This window comes from Strigops habroptila, chromosome 3 (genome assembly GCF_004027225.2).
Source record: "Strigops habroptila isolate Jane chromosome 3, bStrHab1.2.pri, whole genome shotgun sequence".
Taxonomy (NCBI): domain Eukaryota; kingdom Metazoa; phylum Chordata; class Aves; order Psittaciformes; family Psittacidae; genus Strigops; species Strigops habroptila.
The window spans coordinates 30,251,543-30,272,361 of record NC_044279.2 but is presented as its reverse complement, the minus strand read 5'-3'; the positions used below and the strand labels follow the sequence as shown (position 1 = coordinate 30,272,361).

Here is a 20,819-nt window from a genome sequence, read left to right as displayed (position 1 = left end):
TGCTTTAGTAACGATAGAGACATGCGTAGACATTAGAGATACACAGCTCTGACACATATACCTGAATAAAAGCTCAAAGATGTAGGATACTAACAATGAGCCTTCTGTGATCCAATTTGTTGACCTTCACAGTAGGTGACTGCAGGCAAGAGGCTAACACTAAAATACAGACTAGCTGTAGCAGGTATTGTTTCATTCAAGCTAAATGAAACCTGCGGTGCTCTATTTCTGTAAAGCTATTTGAGCATGTCTGCATAGGATTAGAAAAACAACTACATTCCATCATTTTCTAGTCTGCTGTGCAGATGATGTTTATGAGATGCAATGTGTTTGTTTTTACAAATACAGTCTGACAGGGTGACTTACCTTTTGAAGAAGCTCTTCATTCTTTTTTCTTTTAAGGTAAGTAGGAAAGAAAAGCTGTCCAGGAACTGTCATGATAAAAAAGTATACACTTCTGAGCACCTAATTAGAAGTTCTGTTTGCTACTTTGTACAGGATTTACATCTGTTGTCTTCCTTTAGCATGCCTCTGACAGCACCCATAATGCTTTAGGGCTCTGGAAAGACCCACCAGATGTCCAGGTGCCATGTTCCTCAGGGAATGGTTAAACTAACATTCAGATCACCTCCTTGTGTGATTTGCAGTGATTTGAGACTGCCAGCACATACTCCATGACACCTCCATGATGCATGCTTTTGCCCAAATAGATAGCACAACTCTGCAAAGAGTGGCTGCACTGGCACATGTTGGGATCAATTACGTTTTTCCACCAGCAGGAGGGTGTCCTCTCATACAATGGAAAACTTGACATTTGGAATAGCAGCCTGCCTATCCCCATGTCACCCGATGATGACAACCAAAAGTTGCACAAGTGGCTTTTAGGGTTAGCAGAGCAGCACCCATGCTCATCCTTTGGCTTGCTCAGGAGACATGCTCCCATCCACCCATACCTGAAAACCTGCTCCAACACCCATCACCCCACTCTGTATCAAGCTTGGGAACTTTTGTTGTCTCATTGTACAGTAGATTTCTCTCTGACAGAAGGTTGGCATGGGAATCTTCTTTCAAGGAACTGTCCTGGGCAGAAAGGAGAAGGCTTGGCATCAGCTCCCTCGTAAGAATAACTCTGCCAATTTCACAAACATCCCTATATGTCAGCTGGGCACTTTATACCATGTCTGAGAGGGATGCTCTTGATAGAGAAGGTTACCAGAACAAGATACCTGCTGTCAGCTGGAGTTTATTTGTTCTGGGGACTCCACACCTCTGAAGTGCTTTGGCAATGGGGAACTTACCATGGGACCTTTCTGCAGAGGGACATCTTGACCCCGCCAGTCTTTCACAATGCCTTTAGGGTTTGGCAGTGGAAGCCCACCTGGAAATCAGGCATTTCAAAGTATTTTGGGGACCTGAGAAATAGTCCTTTTAGTGCTCTTAGTGATTTTGAGGTGACTGTAGATCATGGAGTACTGTTTTCTGAGGCCTGGCTGCAAGAGCTGCTTCTTTACAAGTAGCTATTGTGAGGGAGGAAAGCAAATGCATTGTGTCCTGACAGTAATAATGATCTAAGTCGTCTTCCTCATTATCTGCAGAAGGAAAGAGAAGTATCTTTTTCTGTGTGGTTTGATTTTGTAAAGGCCTGACTGGTCAGAGTGACTATTAATGTGAAGTGGCTACAACTCTGATGTGGAGGAAGAGAATATCTGCTGGGTATCCGACTGCTGCCTGTGTACGGCCGCCACAGCCTCCCAGGCCAGCAGGGTCCTTTTTCAGAATGACCGAGGGGCCATGCAGCAGGCACTGCATGGAGGTGACACTGCTTTCTGGGTGTGCCACAGTGATGGTACCTTCCAACCAACTCAGAACAGTTGATGACGAAAACCAGTAGCAACCCCTCAGTTTTGATCTAACACATCCCGGATTTATTTGGTTCAGGAAACTGATCTCTTTTTTACTTTTTTTTTTACAGTACTTGTTTGAAGTTGAACTATGATGCACCTTCCGTAAATGTATTGGCTTGAAAAGAGATAACGTTCACCTGAGAGGCTGCAGCACACTGCATAGTAGATGAGAAAAAGCTCTCCTTTTCTCAAAGATAACCTGAAGTCAATGCACTTTACAGGCCAGACATAAAATATATAGGAACAGCATCACACCGGAAGTATTTTGTCTTGCTTTTTTCTTTACTATCTCTAATATACACATAATATATATGAACCCATGCAATAAACAGCTGTCCGGAACACACTTGCTTCCTGGCAATCTCATCTAAGCTTTCCCTACTGATCTGTAGCTCTTCCCAAGGATTTATGACCTCTCCAGTGCAAATTATTTAAAACTCAGTCTGCTATAAAAATGTTGTCTTTCCTGCTGTATTCACACCCAGACTTCTCTGAGCATTGTTCAGACCTGTTTGGGGATAGTTTTAAATATAATATTTAGCAAGAAATAAATTGTCTAGAATGGACACAATGCTCAAGTTTTGAAGTTATGATGTGCTTATGTCTTATTAACTCTGTAAAGTAATGCTTTGAAGTCAGATTTAGTAGTGCCAGTAGTTTTGTTCTTTGACTCCACATTTTATGCAATACCTGAGATACCTGCCTTTCCTTGTAGGAGGCTAGAAATATTCCCTACTTAAGCACTCCAGCATTTCTGCTTGCTTTCTTTACAATATAGGTCTTGTTCCATTGTTAGAAGTGTTCCGTGACTGCCTGACTTGCTTGCCTGAAAATATATTCAGATGAGGTGTACAAAAGAACAGAGGAGGACAGGACCATATTTGTGATTTCCGCAGAGCAGCCAGTGAGGAAGCAGGGAACAGCAGCTTTGCTGAACTTATGCCCACGGGTAGACACAGACCAGATTTTTAAGAAATTACTTTTGGGGGTTTGCTGACAAAATTTTGAGGCATTCTGGGTGACTGTTCCCCTGTGATATTATTGTGACAATTATTATCTTATTCAATTATAAAATAATGGTGTTAGAGCAAAAAGCTGTTCCAGTTCCAGTTTACAAGATTTTTAAAATGGAAAAAGCTTTTAAATGCTAAAATTGTAAGTTTGCTGAACTCAGCATTGCACTTTAATGGTATTAGTAATCTGTCTAGGTTGTCTGTGTGGTTTTACATGAAAATGCTGTTGCAGCTTCTTCCTGAAAGGTAAAGATTTCAAAATGCTGCTGTATTTTTCATGCTGTTGCAACTATATGGGGAAATAGCCCGTGATGATATTGTTCTAAGAAACCAATAAATTACATGAAATAGTAAATAAAAAGCAAAATAGCATTGCTACTGAAGATTAAACATGCATTAATTACCAATATATAATTACTGGAGTGTTTCGGTGCTTGTTTAACTTTTATATTATGCTGCAAATTGCTAATGGTTCCCCCTTACTGAAGTCTGTCAACTTTACTAAAATAAATAATGGAATAGAAAGAACAATTAAAAATAAAAATCTTGTTATATAAGTAGGTGCAAACGGTGAAGGCCATCAGCAAAGCACTGGAGCAGGTGGCACACCGGGATTCCCTGGTAAGTACGAGGAGTGAACATGACTGCAGGTGTGGGAATGAGGAGGCTGGAGTGAGGAGGCTGAGCAGCGACAGGAGAATTGGGGGGCAGGAGCCCCTTGAGTTCGAACCTCAGTGGTGTGCAGCTGGAGCAAGGAAAGAGAAAAAGGCAGGTGGCCTGCATATTTTTCTTGAGTATGATTACACTAAGACTGTACCTTACTTCCAGCACCAAACTGTCCCTCAGACGGAACAGTTCTGCAAGGTTTGAAAATTTGACTCACTTTTTAGGCAACAGTACAAAAACACAAAAGTGGTTTTGCCTTCTTGCCTCATGTAGTGGAATGCAAAAGACTATGGGTTTGTATCACAGCTGCACCTGGGAGTGCAGTCTTTAAGCAGAAGGAGGAAGTCCTTAGCACAGTCTCTCCTGCAACAGATTATGTTTGTACTTAATACTTGTCATTTTGAGAATAGTCTTTTAATGGAAGAAAATCAGGACTGTTTGTTGACCCAGCAGCATACAAGTATTTTAATCTCTGATGAAAAATTAATGGTGCCAATGGTAAGCACACCCGATTTTTCCTTCACCTGTCATGTGTCTTGTATTACTTCAGCCTCTATCAGCTGCCTTTACCAGCGAGGCAAGAACAGCAAAATAAATTAAATGGTCTATAAGTCATGGATCAAAGACAAGTCATAATCCTTATCTATTAGACCTAATGAGAAGGAGCTGGTAGGAGTTTCCATATGCATATGGATTGTGTTATATAAAGGAGGGTAATGAGTTCTTACCTGCCATGTAGTTTAGAAGGGATTCAGTTGGCCATGGAGACTGGTAGCCATTCTCATAGTCTATTACAGAACAACCACCCCGCCACCACTCAGAAGCTCAGTACTAAATCTTACACTGAAACAGTTTCTTTTGCACTGTTAATTCTCTGTATAGCTGTTCTGTAATCTTGCTCCTTAGGTTTTAGCACCTTTTTACTTTCTGGCTAAATTTATTTCTGATCAGTTTTAGGCAAGTGCTGTCCTTTATGTTATAATCTTTTCCTTCTTTAAGTTTTTAAACAGCAGCATGTACCCGCCTTCCAGCCCTGGTTTTGTTACATGAAACAAACCATGCTGTCTTAGATCTTCCCTTTGGCATCCCTTCTTTCCATCTGTTTTAGTCTGAATATCTCTTTCTCTAATAGCAGTCACCAAAACTATAATTATATTCAACTGCTGCTGCCTGCGCCTTGTGCAACAGAAGCAGTATCTTCATATCACTGCTGGAATGGATGCTGGAAATATCCTAAAATCAGTGATCACAGTTCAACATTTAAAAGTTCTACTTTCTTTCCTTTAACAATGAAACCTCCTTCAATTAAGATCTCTTTCTACACAGATAATTAGAAACTAAGAGATGACCTAGAGGCTTTTTCACTTTCTGACTTTGCATAAAGGGAGATTATTTTATGTCTCTACCTTTTCATTTCCTGATCTGGACTCTTTCTTACTGCCTTTCAAAATCAGAGCAAGGACATTATGTCAATTTTGCAAAGATTCTACATTATCACCTTCTAAATTAAAGCATGAAATTGCTGATTTTCTCTCCAGGATGCAAACGTGGCACATTTTCAAGTGGGAACACTCATCTGGACAGACAAACCTTCTCGTCTTCTCCAAATTCATGAATTACCTGGAATGCTTATCTACCGTCTTCTTGTGATTTCTTATTCTAGATTCAAAATTCACACTGGTATCTTGTTTTTTTCAGGTTTGTTCATGTTTTCCTGGCCAAGGAATTCTCTGGTGTATTGATACGCACAGGTAGTTGTGTGAGTGCTGACTCAATTTCCATTTGTTAGCTGGATAACTGCACAGCATTCCCAAGAGTACTTCTTCAAAGCAGGATTCCTTTAGTGTGATGTTCTGCATTTGAGTATTCCATCTCCCATTTTTAATTTTACATTTTTATTCTTCAGAGGCAGTTTTTCCACTCTAGTCTACCTTCTTCTCAAACCCATGCTGCACTGAAATCCTGTTGTTCAAAATTTCATGATCGCTCCTAGATTCACCCATGAAGAGAATTGTCGTGTTCTTCAACCCAAATGATTAGTTAAAATATGCTAGTATTTGACCCAGCACAAGTCTGCTCCCTATCAATAAACCCCCTTAATTTAAAATGCCCTTATTTAGCCAGTCCTGACTCTTCTACAGTTCTCCTTATTCCATTTTTTTCTATTAAATATCATGTGGGATTCCACATCTAATCTCTCAATAAACTTCCTGAAAACAGTTTTATTTTATATTCAGTGCTGCAGAAATGCATCCGCGATAGGATTCCTTGCAAGTCGCTAATAGTTTCTGAAGTAACTAAAAACTCATTAAAGCCAGAGTGATAAAACTGTTGCACCTGCACATTTTAAAGTGGTTTAGAGGGGAGAGCAAACCCCTAATTAGTGCCTCACAGACAGTGCAGCACTTGCAACACTGAGGATCAAAGAGTTTGAAAGGATTCAATACATGCGTCTTGTGAATTTATACACACAGTGGCCTAAAACAGTCTGAATTAATTACTCTACAGTTCAACTCAATTTCTTGTCTGCTTTTAAAAGCCACACCTAAGAAGTAATATTGGAACAGCAATAAAGCAGAGGAAAAATGGTGAATGAAGATAGTAGCTTCCAGCAAAACCAGTGTAATTACAAATCCCATCTTGCCCTAATTGAAATAAACTGCTCCCTCCCTCTCCTTGAGACAACAGCGTGAAAAATTAGCAATATATTTAAACTTAATCAGAAAGTTTTCATTGCCTCAGAGAACTGAGGGAGCACCAGAAAAGTATGGGTATCTGACTGAAATGACACAGGTAAAATTTACTACATCAGATTAAGAAAAGAACAGGCCAAATCAAATGTTTTCTAGCACTATGTAGCAACTCCTAAGGTAACGAAGGATCTTGGCTCTCTTCCTCAAAGTTCCTTTCATAAAGGCAGTCTAATAACATTTTCTAAGACCAGTACAGAAGGTGTCTGTCAAAGTAAATGTTATTTTTAGTAGATAATGCAATAGCAGGCAATCAGTCCCAAAAGGCAAAGTGACAAATGCACTGGTTTTTGGTGAAGCTGGACGTTTTATCTAGTAAATATTTTAATGTACCATAGCTGCCTACTAAGAGCAAAAACTCGCCCAGAAACCTGTGAAGCAATCTTACTGATGGGTACACGACATGCCCTGGCCACCCTTCTTGGCATAAGCAGGAAATGGCAAAAGAATGAGCAGTAAGATTGTAGTAATCTCTAAATGTTAACTTCACAATTGTAAGGTAATTTCAAGAGGATGCAGATATGAAAATTAGAAAACAAAAGGAAATGCGTAATTTATTATTTCATATATCAACTGCTAATTTTCTTTTTGACTAGAGACACGCGATGTTTGGCATCCAAAACTGAAGCTTCTATAGTAAGCTGCTCCCTCAGGTGAACCACTTCAGGATTTTATTTCCTTTATCCTGTGACAGGAATAGCTGCTCGAGTGAAGTTTTGTGGCTTGGGATTATTTTCAAGTAATGAATGAACCAATCTGAAGTTATCCCGATAAAAACAATAAGCAGCAAGTCCTAGAAGTATCTTCATTTTGATAATTTAATATGCCATTTATAGTCATCCAAATATCTTAGTCAGTACTGTTATGTACAAAATCTACTGAAAAAAAAAAAAAAGAATTTAAATGTCATCTTTCAGATGTAAAAGTGCAATTAACACAGGCAAAGTTTTGGTAAGAATGTTACATTTCTATTGAATTCACTGGCTACACAAGAGCCTACAGGTATGTTGCCTACATTAAAGTGAATGAGGGTTTTAATTTTCATTAGTTTTGAATAAGCCTGATAGTTGGTAAATAAAGATTTACTGCCACCATAATTAGAGTACATACATCAAAAATGCATGACAATTGTTTTTCACAATTTTAAGTTTTACTGACTTTAAGAAACTTCAGAGCAACAGTAAGATCTGTAAAAGTCAAAAAATAATTAACACCATAAACCCTTGTATTAAGCAAGTGTGCACAAACCAGCCATCTGGAATTGCTTTCTCCAGAACTGAGAGCTTTCCAAAGATGTTATTTACCCCCAGTAAACATATTTCCTTTACAGTACTGAATGGATTTTCTGGAACGACATTTACATTTATGATCTTTCATGCTTTACATATTCACAATTTGGAAGGAAACGAAAGGCCTTCATACATGTCAGTCTTTAACCGCATCCAGTCCTGAAGTCTCTGCAAAACTGTTTTTTCTTGCATTAGTACTTTTGCAGCTTTTTTCAGTTTTTCTTCATTTCGTTCTAAATACCGAATTCCATCTGTCTGCAGCTGGTTGAGTTTCTCTTTACGACTTTCATCTAGAGGTATGTCTTCATTCATAAGAGGGTTAAATCTGAAGTAAGTATCTGCAGGTAACAGTGCATCCAGCATGGTGTGAACTTCTGTGGTGAATACAAATGAAGGGAACCATTATATTTACATGAGACAGGCAAATAGTCCTTCACAGTCTCTGAACAACAAGTGCTCTGCAGTGACACGGTAAGTGTAAATATGTGCTGCTTTGCTGAGTAAATGTTCTTCCACCACTGCTTTATCAAAACCCCTTTCTCATTAGAAGGTTTCCAAATGACCCTGTAGCTCTGTTTACTCTGGAAAAACTGCTTCTTTTACTTTACACCAATGTCACTGGTATGACAATTAATAAAGCTTTGCAGCTATCCAGATTTTTAATTACATGTACATTCCATTCCTTTACAAGTGAGAGTGCATGCTGAAGAGCAGGCATTTAACTTACACATTCCAATTCAGGATACCCATGATTTGTCACACTCAGTACTAAGGGAAGTAGGTATTGTGAAAATGACAGCTACATAGTCTTCTCTCAGACTGCAGTAAAAAATATGTAGGTTTAAAGCTTTCTTTTGTTTGCAACTAAATAATTTTTTATTTATTACTACAGATTCTGGGTTTAACATTAATTTAATTTAAAATGTTCAAGATAAATTATAACAGTTCAGTTAACTAGTACAATAATATACTGGCTATGTAATGTATTGGTATGTTCCTCTCTTCCTTTTTTGTCTTTTATAACCCATTTTCTCTCTCCTTTCAGATCTCTTCGTTGACTACCTTAAAATTACATTTCCATGACTTCCTTCATCTTTCATTCTCTTTTATTTTCACCTTCTTTGTATTCCTACCATGTTTCTCCATTCTTTTAGACATCTACTGTCATAAAAATTTTAAAGTGAAAAAAAAATAAATACCATGGGTAAGGCTACAGCAAAAGATTCTTGTTAACCTGAAATCTTCTCTGCTTGGTCCCTCCTCCTGTAAATTACTACACTATGTCTCTGTTCTTGTCTCAACACATCTAGTCTTTTGTGCCCTGTTTAATGCTATCTCCTTTTTTCTTCATAACATAACTACCCATCTGCTCAAATGTACTCTTCCCCTCTTTTGATTTCCTCTCCTTTGGTCTCCACCATGACCTTTCCTTTCTTCCTCTTCCCCATCAAATTTCTTGCCTGATTTTTCATCTGCAATGAAACCTTTTCTTCCCTGGATAGAAAGTGGACAGCATGTCACTCCTTCCCACAATTCCCACTGCCTTTCCACAATTGTGCAAAATACAAAGGTAGCCCAAAAATCTAGCTTTTCCTTACTAATGACAGTCAACTAACAGAGATCATGCAGCAGGGGATCTAGACCGTAAGAGTATTTCTTGTTTCCTAGCTTTTTACAGTATCAGTTTCCTTTGTAAGGGGGGGGGAAGAATCTGCATATTAATATTTCCTGTATATAAAACCAAACCAGATACAAACTGCCAGTGATAGAGTTCCAGTGTACAGAGTTTATTTTGGTAAGCACATGCTTGGCTCCTCCTGATAGCAATGGAAGTTTTGACCATTGGCAGGTACAGTCTAGTCCGTGAAAAGTCCAGGTATAAAAGCACACATAGGAAAGAACTAAAATACTTTTTCTGAAGCTGTTGAAAGCCAATCAGTGTTCTATATTAACTATTTAAGCATTTCATTTTATGGGAAGAACAAACCAAATGTAAGAAAATATGATTCTCCTATTGAAAGTAATTCCCGAGTATGCCTTTATCCTGAAGCACAAGTGAGAACATACCACTTTGTATAAATCCTGTTGGATTTTCATGGCCATTCTGATAAATTTTAAGGTATCTTTTATCTTTATTATATCTATATTATCAACCTCATTCACAGCTGAGAAAAGGAAGATTCATGGAGAGAAGGCTAAGAAATGTATTCATGTTGTCATCTCCAGAAAACCTGTAATACTGGTACTAAAACACCTACTACACATAGTGAGTTACAGAGAGACATGTTTCAAGTAGTTTCAGTGGGGCAGGTAGAGAGGACAAGGGGAAAGACCAAAGGTTGCAGATCAGTCTGAACTGGAACTATAATTCTATGAAACAAAAACCTGAGAACAATCGCAATACAAACATATCTTAAGATACTGACCTTCTGTGTCAGTTGCACTGCTGATGACATTTGTGAGTTTGGCTTTCAGACTGGTGTATGTGACGTTGGTCTTTCCTTCACTTTCGTATCGACCAGTGCCCAGTGATATTAGACACTGCAATGGAACATCTGGCCAAAGACACTTGCACTCATGAACTGCCAGTGCAGAAGGATTATTTAGCAGCAGACCTCCATCCTGTAAATTAAAAATAAATACAAATGTTAGTACTATACACACAAGAAACCATGACCATAAACAAAATTAGCATAGCACTAATATACCACACCAATGAAACCAAACAAGCACTGATTTCCATCTTTTGTGCAACTGCTCTGTTTGTGCCAGGCAGCAGCTGCTGCATAGCCAGGCTTCCTGGGCCCAGCTTATGGACACCATCAGAGCAGCTCCTGTGTCTGTGGTCAGTTCTGCTGTTGAGCAGTAGAAAAGGTCTGAAAGAGCACTATTCACTGGAATATCTGACGTTATGACTTCATCTTCTGAACACCTTTTAGGTAAGAGAGAGTGACAATTTCCTAAACAGTCAAAAAGTCTGCATCTCAAAATGTTTATTACTGGGATTACAAGGATGTATTCTCTAACAAAATCCAAATGACTACCTGCAGATTCTAAAATTTAAAAAGAGCTAAGCTTGGACAAAGCTACTTTATAAGCACAGTCATTACACAGGATATTATAGCCCGAATTTAAGACTTGGAAAATCGCAGAATCATGTAGGTTGGAAAGCACCCATCGAGCTCATCTGGCCCAATCTCCCTGCTCAAGCAGAGCCAGCTACTGCACATTGCCCAAGGCCATATTCCAGTCCAGTTTTGAGTATCTCCGCAAATGGAGACTCCAAAACATCTCCAGGCAACCTATTCCAGTGTTTGACCACTCTCGCAGTAAAAGATTTTCTTGCGTTCAGATGGAATTTCATGTGTTTTTATTTGTGCCATCGTCTTTTGTCCTTTCAGTGGGCACTACTGGGAAAAGTACAGCTTCATCTTTGTTCCCTCCCATCCTTTCGTCGTACTCCTGAGTGTTCTCTTCTCTAGACAGAACAGTCCTAGCTCTCTCAGTCTCTCCTCAGGTGAGATATTCAAATCCCTTACTCATCTTCGTGGCCCTGCACTGGACTCATGTCTCTCTTGTACTGGGGAACTGAACACAGTACTCCAGATGTGGCCTTAGCAGTGCCCTGAAGCAGCATCTCCCTTGACCTGCAGGCAAGACTCTTCTTAATGCAGCCCAGGATGCTGTTGGCCTTTTTTGCCACAAGGGTGCATTGCTGGCTCATGTTCAGCTTGCCCACCAAGACCCCAAGGTCCTTCTCTGCCAAGCTGCTTTACAACCAGTCAGTCCCCAGTCTGGGTTGGCGCGTGGGGTTATTCCTCCCCAGATGCAGGACTCTGCCTTTCCCTTTATTAAATTTCATGAGAATCCTCCAGCCTGTTTAGGTCCCTCTGAGCGGTGGTGCAACCATCTTGTGTTCCAGCCATTCCTCCCAGGTTTGCAACATCTGTGAACTTCCTGCAAATACACTCTGTCCCATCACCCAAGTCATTAATGAAGATGTTAATAGTCTTGGCCCCAGTATTGACGCTTGGGGTACATCTCTACTGACTTACTTCCAAGTGGACTTTGTGATACTGATCCCAACCCTCTGAGCCTAGTCTTTCAGCCAGTTTGCAAGCAACCTCACTTGTATACTTATCTAACCCACACTTTGTCAGCTTGTCTGTGTTGTCATGGGAGGTAAGTGTCAAAGGTGCCAATAAATCCAAGGTAAACAACATCCACTGCTTTCTACTTGTCCACCAAGCTAGTCACCTCACTGCAGAAGGCTACCAGATTGGTCAATTATGAAATGATATGCAAATCCACAGTGACTACTCATGATCACCTTCTAGTCCTTCATGACTTTGGTAATCTTTTCCAAGAGGATTTCTTCCATCATTTCCCAAGGGATGAGATGAGGCCAACTAGCCTGTAGTTCCCCAGAGCTTTCTTCTTGCCCTTCATGAATACAGAAATGATACTTGCTTTCCCAACCTCCCCAATCACCATGATCATTTAAAAATAATCTGGAGTCACCTTGCAATAGCATCAGCCAACTCCATCAGTATTCACAGGTGCAACCCATCAGGCCCTATGAATTTATGCATGTTCACTTTGTTCAACCACTCTCTAAACTGGTTCTACTCTACCAAACGTAAGTCCTCTTTGCACCAGACTTTCTCTCTAGCTTCAGGGGCCTTGTATTCTTGAAAGCTCATTTTATTGGTAAAGCCTGAGACAAAGGCAGCAAGCATTAAGCATCATGGCCTTTTCTTTGTTATCTCTCACCAGCTCCACTGCCCCATTCAGTAGTGGGCCCATGTTTTCCCCAGCCTTCCTTTTGATGTTTATGTACTTACAGAACCTTTTGTTGTTGCCCTTCCCATTCCTCTCCAGATCCAACTCCAGGCTGGCTTTTGCTTTCCTAACCCATCTATGCAAGACTGGACAGGAGATCTACACTCCTCCTGGGTGACCTGCCCCTGCTTGCACCTTTCGTACGCTTCCTTCTTACGTCCGAGTTAAGTTAGGACCTCCTTGCTACTCCATGCCTGTCATCTGTGCTTGATTTACTCTTTGCTGATATGGTCTTTTCTTGAGCTTGAAGGAAGCAACCACTGAGTATCAAGCCAGCTCTTCTGGACCCCTCCTCTCTTCAAGGCCACAACTCATGGGATTCTTCCAAGAACAGCTCTGAAGAGGACAAAGTCTGCTCTCCTGAAATCCAGGGCTGTAGTCCTGCTTTTTATCCCTGCTGCCACCTCTTAGGATCTTGAACTCCATCATCTCATGGTCACTGTAGCCAAGGCTTTCTTTAACTTTCATGCCCATGACCAGTTCTTTACTCTTCATAAGCACCAGGTCCAGCAAAGTACATTTCCTTGTTGGCTCCTCCATCAACTGTGGTAGGAAGTTGTCATCAATGCACTTGAGAGATCTCCTAGGTTGCTTGAGCTCTTCTGTATTGCCCTTTCATCAGGGATCTGGATGATTTAAGGTCTCACCAAGAGCCAGGCTCTGAGAATGTGAGGATTAAGTTGTCTGAAGATCAGAATTCAGCCCAAGACTAATAGGAACAAAAACTACTCTTAAAAGTCTTGAAGTAAGGAGAGACATCTTTTGCTAGCAACATGTCAAAAGTATGGGTGATGAGGCTGGGATAAAGTACTTTAGGACTAAGAAGAATCCATACAACAGAAGCACACGGACAAGATTTTTATCCAGCAAATCTCAAAAAGTTCATCACTTCTTGGAAGTAAAATGACCTTCGCTTCAACAAAGAAATAAATTTCTTTAGACTTTGAATTCAGTAAGACTTTCTACACCGGGAATGCCTTAAAAAAGCGGTTATGAAGGCAAAACTTAAGCTGAAAACATCAATAGCAGAGACAAAGATCTTTACAGCCATTAAAAATCTATACAAAGAAAACATGTAAAATACAAAAGAAACAGAATATTGACTACAATAAGCATTATGCAAAAGCTTCCTATACCCTAAATCTTCCTGACCCCCTATATCCCATACCCAACCATCACATTATAAGAACAATAATAAAAAGCAACTCTACTCAAGAATAGCTAGAATACAAAAGGTATAGCTGATAAACATTCTACAAAACCCCTTTAGCTACAGCTGTGCTAGATAAATAAGCAAAACCAGGATTACTGTGCTGAGTTTTCTGACTTATTTTTTAATTAAGCTTTTATTTCAACTTACAAAAAGCTCTTTGAACTCCTTTTGGATACTGTCTGCTTTGCTCAAAACACTGCTCAAATGAATGGTCTCTTCAGTGCCTATTATCCTTTGCTTATGTTTAAATTAGCTTCTACACAGAAAACAAAATACAAGGATGTTTTTCCCCTTGATGTAATTCCCCATGAATCTTAATCTAAAAATCTTAATAGTTATCTTTGTGGTGCTTACTTTTTCTTTAAATCCTAGATTAAAACCATGCTTACCTAGTAATTTCCACTGATGTTATCAATATAATTTGATTAAACATCATTGCTTCACCATGGGAAAATTAGTGTTGTATAAAGTAGGAGGGTATATAATACTAAAATACTACAATATTTTTGTAATATTGATAAATAAAAGGTCAAAGGAAGGTAAAGTGCACACACCTACACATACCAGATGTGTACTGTGATGACGACTAACAGCTTTGTGCAGTGATTTCCATATTTAAGCAGTCTCCAGTTTAGGTTTATTGAAGTGATAGTAAATATCCATTCATAAGAATTTTTAATTTAGACACCTGTAAGGTAACTTCTAGCATTTGTATAGATACATATCATGTTTGGTAAGTCACAAGTAGGGATCAGTAAGGAAGGCAACTGACTTTTTTCTTCCCCTCCAAACAGATTATGGTTGATAATGATCACATCCTGATCAATACTGTGCTTCAAATCAGCTTACTCAAAGATATTCATCATATTGCTCTTCTGCTTACAATCATAGAATAGTTAGGGTTGGAAAGGACCTTAAGATCATCTAGTTCCAACCACAATGATCAACTACTGAAGCAGTAAATATCATTATGAGTTAAATCAGACTATTAAGGCTTCGGTGAAGGAAATACTGCAATCGTTTATTTAATTCTGCAGCTCCATAAACCTTAGAGCTAATTATGTGAAAGGTTGATATTCTTGTGGAAAACTATTTCACAAGTTTTAAAGTTAGTTGCAATGATTTCCCATGTATGTAAATGCTAAGAAAACAAGAAAAGAACAACAAAAAGTTTTCCAGTTTTAAGATTAAAAAATAGAAAGTAACCTTTCTGGTTCTGAATAATTCCTCTATCTTCATAAAACTGGACAAAAAATACTTCCCAAAAAATATATTAAACTAGGAATACAGAAATATGAAAGCCAGACCTAAAGTTTTAAAAAGGTAATTTTGAGCAAACATGACATATTCTTCTGCATGCTTGCCCTGGAGACACTGGAATACAATTCCAAGTGATGGACTCTGCAGTTCTGCACGTAAGATATACCGAGATCACAAGAATCTTCACTGATCCTTGGTCTCCATTCCAATGTGTTTAGTCTGTCGATTTTTTTTTAAGAACTGTTAAATTTGGTATCTTAATTTTTTTTTCAGATTCTGTTGAAGGCGTTCTATAGTTACACTATATATATATATAAAAAATATTTATAATATACCAAATGAAGTATTTTTACTGCAAATGGTCTGCAAAAAGTGCAGAACAAGAGCCAGAGAAGCCATGGAATCTCCATGCTGGATATTTTCAAAACTCGACTGGGCAAGTCCTTGAGCAATCTGACTTAACTTTGAGGCTTTTCCTGCTTTGAACAGGAGGCTGGACCCCCTGAGATCCTGTCCTCCTTCCATATTCCTAAGGTTCTACTCTATTTAAAGAAGTCGAGTATGAATCATAGATGTGTGTTATTTTAGCTGCAAAATGGAATTACACTTTCAAGACCATTCTTATTAGAAATTGAACTTTGTCGGCCCACTCTAAGTCTTGTGAAAACGCAAACATGCATTTCCTCGGAATACCTTGAATCTGTAACTGGAAGGGTAACTTTCAGGAACTCTTCAAATGACTAAACTGCGACCAACAGCAGTGCAATTGTCCTGAGTTCTGACTCAGAACCCAGTGTTGGGCAAACAGCAAGAGCAGACCCCTCCTTCTCTCTGTTCTCCCATTCTTTATTGTCTGGCCTTCCCTACATTTCACCATCTCTTCTCACTTAGCCAGTTCTCAAACCAACTGCAAACTCTTTTCACTTCCCAAACATACATGAGTCACTCCTTCCCTTTTGTGTCCTTCTGTGCTGCTACGGTCAGTGCACTGGCAAGCACCAGATGATCCTTCCTATGCTGAACTTTGCAAAACCACACCACACTTGAGTCAACTTAATTTGCTGGCAGCTCACCGAACACAAAGCGCCACTGTAAGAATGTTAATGCAAGTAAGTGTGAAAAAGGCAGCATAACTTTCCTAATGTCATCAGGCCAGCAAACAGTAGGGAAGAGGCTTTTTAAGAAGTTCTAGTAAAAACAATGGAAGCAATGAAATGAATTAACCTGAAAATGGAGCTTAGTACACATAAAAAGCCAAGCTTTTAGTGATAGCAAAGGAGTGAACTCAGGAACTGGGACATTACTTTCAGTCTTTTGCCACAGGCTTTCCAAGTGGTAAACATTCAATTGTTATGTTTTGTTTAATATTTTAGCAACTAATTCCCAAGTGAATGCAATGAAATTTTTTTTTCATACAGGTTTTTCCAAAGTACATCACAATGCAACTGTAACCATATTTTCAGGGCTTGATGGTCGTTATCCAGAAGCCTAAAGCCATAGACAGTATTTTCTGTAAGTTTTCTGATAGTTGCAAATTAGTCAGGGAAAGCTCCCTCATGATGTGACCACCTGATCGTAAATTATTTAAAGCAGGCAAAATGCATCTTTTGTAGGCATATACTCCAATGAAAACTCTGCTTGCTCAGTTCTAGGGATAAAGAAAAGCCTGATTAAACACTATGAAATAGACGGGGGCAAATTGTACAATCAGAAGGAAAATACATTGGGAAGTCTCAAAAAAAGTGCTCAGACCACTTGTGAGTCTGGTAGCACAGAACCTGCTGAAAATCTTGTCCTACTTAAATAATTAATGAATGTGCATGAAAGTCACCCCTCACATATTTAAGTCAAAATTTTGAAAACAGTTATTTAAAATTAAGATATTAAAATAATAATAAAAAAGTAATCAGTTTGACCCATACTTGACCATGGGCAGTTATTTCTAACAAGTTCAGAATAGTCTGTACATTCATAGGCTATCACTGCATTTCTTAATTTTGTCAGACTCAAGCTGTGCCTTGTAATTGCTCTGTGTAACATCCTGTGTGTGGCACAGCTTCACTTAAATGATGTCACACTTTGTGAAGAAAATAGTCTAGCACTGGATGAAGGACACATAACTAAGAAAGCCAAGTCTGATATTTGGAAGCTGAGTTTGTTGGCTCCATAGTAACCACTTCACCTCACTGTCTGTGCAGACATGCTTTGCATTTTAGTTCATTTTCACAGACTTGCTCTGTTGTTTACTTTCATTGTTTTGGTGAAGAAGTGGAGACAGAATTAGTACAAAGCTATCACTGGACAAGACAGGCTCAGATTCTGAATGGACTTTTGAAAGTATTTTCAAAATTCCATGCTTAAAGTCAACATAATAACATAAGCATGCAGATTAAGGGTAAGGCTTATTACTTCAAATAAGGAGTTTGAAGAGTTGCTCCACTGTACCAAGTGGTTACTACTTAGAAAAATTGAAATAACTACTCTGAAAACATTTCCTCTAGTTTCCATAAGTAAAACAGCTACACCTTGCTGAATCATCTGTAAAATCACCTCAATGCCTTTACATAAACAGCAGCAAATGCCCTCAGAGTAGAAGACAGGAATGAAAAACAGGAGAGTTCTTTTGCTACCTGTGAGATCCATTCATACAGACAACTTCAAGATTCACATCCCGACCCAGTCCTCTGATTGCACTGGGCACCCACGGCCAGTATGTTAGAATATCCACATAGAAGGTGTGAAGGCTTGCTCAGAAAAGCATCACTGGGCTTCCAACTTCAGCTTTTAATACATGCTTTGTGAAAAAGCTATCTATACATTCAGATTTGACTGCACAATAAGGTAGCCTCTGTAATGTTTAGCATAAATATGCTCTCCTCAATACAAAAGGTACATGATTATGGCTCTGCTCTCATGAGTAATCAGTCTGGTCACAGTACTACTGAGGATGAAGCTGAAGAGGAGCTCCCAGCAAGTACAGGAAACGTTTATCTCCCTGCAAAAACTATTCTGACCCCATATAAACATGAAACAGTACAGAATTGTTTCCTCTTGATCTTGATGACAAGCAATGGATGGCAGTGCCAATATTTCTAACAAATGTCTGTCTAAAATGTACAGTGCCCTCAAACAACTAGTTTTAGCTTCATTCTAACGGTGGGTCTGATCCACTTTGCTGCATGAGAGTTGAGTAAGAAAAATTTTTTAAAATAAATGAGATCATTTTCTATAAACTCTGCAATGACCTACAGTTATCTCTCTATACAAATATTTCATACAATTTATTTTGAAAGATTCACCCTGGCTTCGTAGTCATGCTAACAGAGATGCTATTGGGTCAGCGACATGTCATTTATAACATATTCTGCACTATGCTGATTCCCAGCAGAGTCCTTAATTGATGACAGGTATCAATGCCATCCTCCTGTACACCAAATTTCTAACAATTTCAGAATGAACTGATACTGTTACTTGACGAGAGGCAGAGATGCTCCTTTAAATTCCTGAAATAAGCATCTTGTGCTCATCAATCTGTAATGCTCACTCAAAATTACAATTTCTCCTCAGACACTAGAAAAGCAAACAGACCAGAGCAGTGACAAGTTACTGCTCAAGTGTGCGCTGAAAAAGGCATTCCCCTTGAACTGGCTAAAAGCTCTGTAGAAAACATTTGTACAGAACATCAAAATTAAATGCATTTGTATTACTGAACAACACTGACAATACTGACAGTTTAAAAAAACCCCAGAGGATACACTAGCTGCATTTGTACTTCTACTACACCAGTTGCAAAAAGAGAACACTTTATACTGAGATCACATTACATGGAGTAAAAAACCTAAATCTAATAAGGTTTGAAAGGTTACTGAAAAGCTTCCTTTTCAGTACCACTGTTCTCCCATACAATATTTATCTTTTTTCCCTAAAAATTAGCAACGCTGTAACGCACTGTTTGCATACACACCAATGTCATGCTAAATGCTTCTGAGAGCTATCAATACTATAGCCATTACAAGCCAAACACTTAATATATTTTACATTTTTTTTTACCCTACATTAGCCATGTTTGCTCTTGACATATCTTTGGAATGAAGCGATGGCTGAGGTGGCTGGCTGGGTGATTATCTCAAATTATTAACTCATCTCAGCCAGTCACTAACTCACAGAAACGACCAGCTGCTCAGAAGACAATACTGAATTCATGGGGTTGTGTCAGATACTGAAGATGGATTCTTACACTGCATAGATGAAGATTTGGCAAATATTAGCAGACATCATAGGAGAATTATTTGGCAATAAAATTAAAAGCATAAGCAGGTGCAGCACAGATTTAATTAAATGAATTCTGCAATGAACAATAGGACATATCACTGAAATAGTATGTATTTTAACTCTAGTTCCCAAATGATGAATGGCCTGTAACATTATCAGCAAGGATCACAGTATGTAACCTAAGGAAACAAAACAAACCCAACCCCAAAACTGGCCCCAAACACAGGCCTGAACTCAGGTTCTCCATATGATGTTTGGGAAGCACAGGCAAAGCTCAAGAGAACAGTTGAAAAATGCAAAACGCTAAACCACAAACAAAAACTCCAAACCCATGGATTTCGATATGAACTACCTGGTATTTATATCCACAGTGGGGGCAAGGGAAGAGGAAGAAAGAACTGAAGGAAAAGTTCTGCATTTTCATGAGTCCTCTAAATTAAGAGGTAAGTGCCCAAATGACAAAATACAAAGATGGGCTTATCAAAGGCAGAGAGACATTGAAACAGAAGTTTTTATATGAAGAAAATCTGGATTTATAAGGCACTGCACATACCAGACCACTGGCAGCCATGAAAGAGACTACAGTGCAGAAAGAGCAGGCTAATCGATGGGACAGCAGTCTACAGTGGATGGGGAACTCTGGTTGGGACTGTTTTCTATCAGAGTGACTCAACAGCTGGTTTGGGGCTCATCCTCTTCATTATTCTTTTCTCAAAAGCGTGCGACTGTTAATGTAATCTGTCACTATAAAGTTAGAGCCTTTGTAAATACAAAGGCCTTACTGTAAATACAGAAGGACTCTAAGGAAACACAAAGGAGACAATATATAGCCAACTCAAGTGCTCATAAACAAAAAGCTATACTCTTCAGAACTAAGCTGGAGTCAGACCAACCATGAGAAAGATCTGAGCAGAGCAGTATCACGGAATGATTAAAACACCCATATATGAAGTAGCTGTTGAAAAGGCAACTATAATTTTAAGATGTAGCTTCCTCTGAAAAGAGAGGACATTGTGTAGAATACAGTGTTCCAGCCTGATCAAGTTAATTCCTCTGAATTTTGTTCCTAATTTAGAACTGCTAGATTTGAATCTGGTGTTTCATTCAACATACCTTGGATCATGCCAAAACACACTGAATAGTCCAGTTCAAGAAAGATTACTCAAACTGGAGCAGGTGCAATGAAGGACCAGTAGATGATCAAGAGAACACAGAGTCTATTTTGCAAGATTGAGACAGACTAGCATATTCAGACTAACAAAATAAAAAAAGGATGAGACTGCTTTCTATAAACACATCAGAAGGGTAAATACTGCAAGAAGAAAAGTTGATTAAACTAGAGAACAGTACTGGCACAAGGAGAATTTGTATTCATTAGCTAGACATTGACTTAAGAATGAATATCAGAAATCTTCTGGCTATGACAAAAATGAAGAAATACCTTTTTGAAGTAACCTTCTACAAGGGCAGCCACAGCAAAGGCAGCTTTGAATGTTTATGACCTACAGTCTGTGATGCAGTTGGTGACCATGACAGAGAACTGAATTTGACCTGAAGGAAACTGTTTCGTTCTATACTTCCTCCTCCAACACCACCACCCCCCCACCTCC

The 20,819-nt window shown here is 38.9% G+C and overlaps 1 protein-coding gene across 4 annotated transcripts in view; it reads right to left on the bottom strand.

Annotated features, from left to right (window-relative positions):
- Positions 1-7,124: 7,124 nt before the first annotated feature.
- PNPLA8 (patatin like phospholipase domain containing 8) overlaps positions 7,125-20,819 on the bottom strand; it is a 38,915-nt gene continuing 25,220 nt past the window's right edge. For 2 of the 4 annotated variants that reach the window (XM_030478825.1, XM_030478827.1), the window contains 2 exons: positions 10,049-10,244; positions 7,125-7,996 (listed from right to left, as the gene is read on the bottom strand). In XM_030478825.1, coding sequence (XP_030334685.1) covers positions 7,722-7,996; positions 10,049-10,244 — 471 coding nt within the window. In that variant the 3' untranslated portion in view covers positions 7,125-7,721. The remainder of the gene's footprint in view (positions 7,997-10,048; positions 10,245-20,819) is intronic. The other 2 variants (XM_030478826.1, XM_030478828.1) reach the window with 1 other exon arrangement.